General features: G+C 41.6%; 1 protein-coding gene across 3 annotated transcripts in view; it reads left to right on the top strand.

Annotated features, from left to right (window-relative positions):
• The window catches only part of PIBF1 (progesterone immunomodulatory binding factor 1), a 198,878-nt gene that overhangs the window by 39,592 nt on the left and 152,295 nt on the right, over nt 1-6,991 (top strand). For all 3 annotated transcript variants that reach the window (XM_075061550.1, XM_075061551.1, XM_075061552.1), the window contains one exon: nt 788-913. In XM_075061550.1, the coding sequence (XP_074917651.1) occupies nt 788-913 (126 nt within the window). The remainder of the gene's footprint in view (nt 1-787; nt 914-6,991) is intronic.

Raw genomic sequence — 6,991 nt, 5'->3', positions numbered from 1 at the left:
TATTCGAGATGTGGGCATACCACGGATTTAGATAAGGGCAATAATATATTCTCAGTCTTATTCTCTATCCCTTTTTTAGTGATTCCTAACATCCTGTTTGCTTTTTTGACTGCCTCTGCACACTGTGTGGACATCTTCAGAGAACTATCCTCAATGACACTAAGATCTTTTTTCCTGACTCGTTGTAGCTAAATTAGCCCCCATCATATTGTATGTATAGTTGGGGTTATTTTTTCCAATGTGCATTACTTGACATTTATCCACATTAAATGGGTTAATGGGTACCACTGAGGGAAAAACCTCCAACAACAGTGCACTTAGCACACCTGAAATGGAATGGATACATGCAACAGATCTCAAAGAACAACTGTTACAGGACAAGTTAGTAACTGTTTCTAGTTGCACTTTATAAACTTTTATCCACTTTTCCACACTTAGGCTCCAAAGTGGGATAAATCTGTAGGCTCAATTATTGCAGCAGACCCCACCTATATGATACCTGACTTTTTTAACCAATGAGCTACTATAGCGCGCACATTACTAACAATTAGTTTTAAGTGAGTCACTAATAACTGAGGCCAGTACTTCTGTCAAGAAAGGAGCAGATGCTACTCTTAAGTAAGCTGCATAGATCACACATTTTAAACAAAGAAACCCACAGTTGTACTGATACAGAGCAAGAGCTCCTTGGAGATTTATGGCAAAGCAAATAATAATGTGATCCAGAAGGTGTAACAATTTTCTATTAAATTCCTCTATATTATGATGATTTTTTTTTAATTTTCAGAGACCATTATAAAACAGAATATGAAAACAAATTGCGTGATGAATTGGAGCAAATTAGATTGAAAACAAATCAAGAAATTGAACAGCTTCGAAGCACCTCAAAGGAGATGTATGAACGTGAAAACAGGTAGGTAAGCATTATTTTTTTAAAAAAAAACAGGCATACTGTAATTAAGGTATACATCATCATGTCATATTTGTGTTTGCGTTCTTGTTATTTGTGAGTCATGTTATCACTTTTATGGGGGGAATGGTCACAGTGCAGAAAATTGGACTTAATGTTAAGCCATTATTGAATAAACTTAGACATTACAAGAAAATTTTTCATATGAAATACATCCTTACAATAAAAGTGCAGTTTTATTTTTTGCTTTCTCTTAAAATAACTGCTGACAATTGTTAGTATTGAAAAGAGTAAATTGTTAGCAAAAGCAAAAGTTTGCTTCTACTTTAGCATTAGTGGTTTGTGTTTTGTGCTGCTGTCATTTATATTATAGTAAAACTAATATGTATAAAGTACATACGTGTCAGGTAGTCTCTTTATATATGATGCTTTGTAGCTGTTGTGGAGACAAGCCTTGGTATCTGAGAGTAGGAGGGACTGAATGGAGAGGAATGAGGAAGGTGGGAAATAAGTCATGGGCTTTTTTTTTTTTTTTTTTTAAAGAAAGCAAGTTTGATATGGTTTAAAACTTATGATCTAAGAGAAGTGTAGATCTCCAATTCATTATACTATTATGTTTTCACCAGAACATTCTGTGACCCCAGTCTTGCAAAGGCTGATATTCCTGCTTGACATACCTTGCATATTGGTAGTCTCATTTGAATTCAGTGGAACTCCTCATGTGCATAATGTCAAGCACCTATCTAAGTCTTTAGGCATTTAAAGGTTGGGACCTATGACACTAGGATTTTTGGCACTGTTTCTCTCTGCCAAAATGATCAGCCAACAGAAAGAGGTCATAGTAATAGTAATTATTGCACAGACCTATCCAGTCTTATGTGACTGTAATCTATGATCAGGAATAAGTGTGTTTGCAGGTACAAGCTAAGATTCTGTCCATTACTAGTACAAATTATTTGTAATCAGTTTCTAACACTGACACAGTTACAACAAAGCGACCACCATATTTTTACATATATCACACTGTTGTTGTTTTTATGAGTGCAAAAAAAATATAATAAAAAATGTTTATGTAAGTTATATTTTTATTTTAAATAAACATCAACTGCTGTTACTGGTCCACTACCTAGCCATTATTAATTGGTAGTCTCTTATAGGTATCCCCCTATGATTGGTTCTTTAGGAGGGTACCATTTACACTTCAGAAACAGTGTACTAAATCAGTTGCTAGAAGACAGCCCTGTGCCAGCCTAGGCAGTGGTTTGGGCAAAATAGTTTTAACTGTGTGTGTACACACAGCCTGTGTTTGGATCCAACCATCTCACTTTCTAACTGGATATAAACTCAGTTAGAAGAAGTTGTTCTAGGCAGTGCAGGTGGTGACACTTGCAGTTAAAATAGACGCTTTCCATTATTAGAACCATTTTCAGTTACTTATCATGTTGCCATGCTTGAACCATTTGGTGTGGTCTTCAGATTGAATTTTTGTTTTGTTTGTTTCCAAAAACAACATTAGGAAAAAAATGTTATTTTGTCCACATTATAAAAATCCTTTGATGGCTACTGTACATTCCCACTTATGGGAATTCTACAGCCTTTAGCATTGAACTGTGGAACTACATTAAAAAAGCCCAATGTTTGCCGCTGGGGGAGCTGGAAGATGCAGGAGTACTCTCATGCTCGGATGACAACGTAAGTCCAGTTTACACAAAAAAGTACTCTCTCACTACCACCTCTAGTCCTTCATCATTATCACAGAGAGCTAACTGGAACTTTTTTCTTGTGTCCACTAGCTAGTTAGCCTGTCCTCTTCTTAATGTTACTATAGTTCTAGTACAGTTAAAGTAGTTGGGGGCACTTGCCTTGGGTTATTGCCAGGGTTATGTTGGGTCCTAAACACCACAGAGGGTTCAAAAGGTTTGTGACCTGGCAGAGGCTTCTGTAGTGTGCCTGGGGGAAGCTCACATAACTTAGTGCACAATTTGTCATATCTTCACTCCTTGAACGACAAAGGACAAACAGTTAAGACTGCAGGGGCACTTGGCTTCTCTAAGCCTTCAACCAGATTGTCCTAATGCACCTTCAGGAGTTTTGAGATCTGCCTCTGTGCTGACAACCTTTTTAAAGAGACCTGAAGAATGAACACTACCACCTCAGCCTCGAAACCAGCCTGAAATGAATTAGACTGAGACAAACATCTACTGGGATTGTTCTACCATTCAGCACCACAGGCTTCATCAAAATAGAGGGCTCTGGCACCACAGTCTAGATGGTGAAGGATTATCTGGATATGTGGACTCTCTACTCACACCCTATGCCACCAGCACTCCCAGCTATCTCCGTGACACCACTGATTTCTTGAGGAAACTACAATACATTGGTGACCTTCCAGAAAACACCATCCTAGCCACCATGGATGTAGAGGCTCTCTACACAAACATCCCACCCACAGATGGAATACAAGCTGTCAGCAACAGTATCCCTGATGATGCCACAGCACAACTGGTTGCTGAGCTCTGTGCCTTTTGTCCTCGATGCAACTATTTCAATTTGATGACCAATATATATCTCACAGGTCAGTGGCACCGCTATGGGCACCCGCATGGCCCCACAATATGCCAATATCTTTATGGCGACCATAGACTCATAGACTCATAGGTCAGAAGGGACCAATATGATCATCTAGGTCTGACCTCCTGCACAGGCAGGCCACAAAACCCTACCCATACACATTTATAACAACCCTAACCCATGACTGAGTTATTGAAATCCTCAAAAATTGTGATTTGAAGACCTCAAGCTGCAGAGAATCCACCAGCAAGTGAGCCATGCCCCACGCTGCAGAGGAAGGCGAAAACCTCCAGGGCCCCTGCCAATCCGCCCTGGAGGAAATCCTTCCCGACCCCAAATATGGCAATCAGCTAACCCTGAGCATGTGGCAAGACTCACCAGCTAGCACCCAAGAAAGAATTCTCTGCAGTAACTCAGTTCCCATCCATCGCACATCCCCTCACAGACCATTGAGCAGACTTATCTGCCGATAATCCAAGATCAGTTGCCCAAATAAACTATCCCATCATAACATCCCCATCATATACTTATCAAGCTTAATCTTAAAGCCAAATAAGTCTTTTGCCCCACTACTTCCCTCGGAAGAACTTCACTCCCAACTTCAGACTTCACTCCCTAATGGTTAGCAACCTTCGTCTAATTTCAAGTCTAAACTTCCATATCCAGTTTGTACCCATTCGTCCTCGTGCCTACATTAGTACATAACTTAAATAATTCCTCCCCTCCCAACGTTAATCCCCCTGATATATTTATATAGAGCAAGCATATCCCCCGGAGCCTTCCTTTGTGCCAGGCTAAACAACCAAGCTCTTTGAGTCTCCTTTCATAAGGCATGATTTCCATTCCTCGGATCATCCTAGTAGCCCGTCTCTGAACCTGTTCCAGTTGAATTCATCCTTCTTAAAATGGGACACGAGAACTGCCACAATATTCCAGGTGGGGTCTCACCAGCGCCGTAGTATATAACGGCACTAACACCTCCTTCTCCTTGCTGGAAATACCTCGCCTGATGCATCCTAAAACCGCATTTGCTTTTTTAACAGCCATATCACATTGGCGGCTCATAGTCATCCTGCTCAACCAATACCCCAAGGTCCTTCTCCTCCTCGTCGTTCAACTGATGCGTCCCCAACGTATATCTAATTCTTATTATTAATCCCTAAGTGCATGACCTTGCACTTTTCACTATATATTTCATCCTTTCCTATTACTCCAGTTTACAAGGTGGTCCAGATCTTCCTGAATAGTATCCCGGTCCTTCTCCGTGTTAGCAATACCCCCAGCTTTGTGTCATCCGCAGACTTTTAGCACATTCCTGCTCTTTGTGCCAAGGTCAGTAACAAAAGGTTAATAAGATCGGGTTCCAAAACCGATCCTTGAAGGACTCCACTAGTAACCTCTTCCAGCCTGACAATTCACCCTTCAGTACGACCCGCTGGAGTCTCCCCTTTAACCAGTTCCTTATCCATCGTACAACTTCATTATTCATCCCCATTTTTCCAATTTAACTAACAGTTCCCATGCGGAACCGTGTCAAACGCCTTACTGAAATGAGAGTAAATTAGATCTACCGCATTTCCTTTGTCTAAGTAATCCGTCAACCTTTCAAGAAGGAGATCAGGTTGGTTTGGCACAGATCTACCTTTAGTAATCCATGTTGCAATTCGTCCCAATACAATTGACCTCAATGTCCTTAACTACTTTCTCCCTAAAATTTTTCCAAGACCTTACACACGACAGACGTCAACTAACAGGCCTTAAGTTACCCGGATCACTTTTATTCCTTTCTTAAAATAGGAACTACGTTAGCAATCTCCAGTCGTACGTACAACCCCGAGTTTACCGATTGCTTAAGATTTTCGCTAACGGGCTCGCAATTTCACGTGCCAGTTCCTTTAATATCCTCGGATGGAGATGTCCGGGCCCTTCCGTTTTGTCCCATTAAACTGTTCAAGTTTGACCTCTACCTCAGATGCGGTAATATCCACCTCCATATCCACATTCCCGTTTATCATCCCCCCTCATCCTTAAACTCCTCACTAGTCTTATTAAAGACCGAGGCAAAGTACTTATTTAGATTAGGGCCATTCCAGGTTATCCTATTACCTCCATCCATCCTCAGTGTATAGCGGCCCCACTTCTTCTTTTCTTGCTTTCTTCTTATTTATGTGGCTGTAGAACCTCTTTTACTATTGGTTTTGTCCTTTGCAAGGTCCAGTTCTACGTGGCTTTTAGCCTTCCTCACTGTTATCCCTACATGTTCTGACCTCGGCTAAGTAGCTTCCCTTGCTAATCCCGCCTTCTTCCACTCCCTGGAAGCTTTCTGCTTCTTCCTATCCCCTTTCTGAGTTGCTTGCTCATCCGCTTGGCTACACTCCTGCCCATGGTTTTTTTCCCCTTTCTTGGGATGCAGGCTTCCGACAGTTTCCGCAGCTTGCGACTTAAAGTTATTCCAGGCCTCCTCCGCATTTAAATCACAAAGTTCCTCCGTCCAATCCACTTCCTAACTAATTTCCCTTAACTCTTTAAAATTAGCCCTCGAAAAGTCGAAAAACCTAATCCCAGATCTACGTTTGTTTATCCTTCATCTAATTCGAATTGAATCAGCTCATGATCACTCGAACCAAGGTTGTCCCCTACCACCATTTCTTCTACGAGGTCCTCACTGCTCACCAAAACCAAATCTAAAATGGCATCCCCTCTCGCAGGTACTTCAACTACTTGATGAAAGAAATCCATCCACATTCACATCCAGAAAAATCTGACCCTATATTTTTGCAAGCACTCGTCCTCCAGTCTGTATCCGGAGAGTTGAAGTCTCCCATAATCACACATTTCCCCTTTGTGTTTTACTTCATTAAAGGACTAACGGCGTCTCTATCCATATCCAGATCAGAATCCCGGCGGTCTGTAGCACACCCCAAGCACTATCTCAGGGGAAGCTCTAGTAGCTTTTTTACCCAGCGTGATTTTTACCAACCAGACCTCTGTCTTATCCATTCCATCACTTCTTATTTCAGTTACAGTTCACCTATCATGATGTACAAGGCACTCCACCACCTTTGCCTTTCTTCCTGTCTTTTTTTTTAAACAGCACAATAGCCTTCAATACCCGTACCCAGTCATGAGTCCTATTCCACCAGGTTTCTGTTATCCCTATAATATCTGGTTCACTTCCTGCCACCAGTAGCTCCAGTTCCTCCATCTTGTTCTCCTAGGTTCCTCGCATTAGTGTACGAGCATTTTAATTTTTGGCGTTTTGGCGTCAGTGACATTCTTTCCCCGTTGTGCACAGACCTTCTACCCCGCATCACCCTGTTAGTCTCATAGTTTCAACTCCGCTTTTCCTCCTCGGGTCAATGTCTTCGGTCCACAAGGTATCCCCTCTCACTTTGTTACTTCCCTCTCAGGTTAATTCCAGTGTGAGATCTCCTGAACATTCCCAACCATCTCCCCCAACTTCCAGTTTAAAGCTCTCTTAATGAGTCGGCGAGCCTCCATCCTAAAGTC

This window comes from Chelonoidis abingdonii, chromosome 1, assembly GCF_003597395.2.
Source record: "Chelonoidis abingdonii isolate Lonesome George chromosome 1, CheloAbing_2.0, whole genome shotgun sequence".
In the NCBI taxonomy this organism is placed as follows: Eukaryota; Metazoa; Chordata; order Testudines; family Testudinidae; genus Chelonoidis; species Chelonoidis abingdonii.
This window is presented reverse-complemented; position numbering and strand designations above follow the sequence as displayed.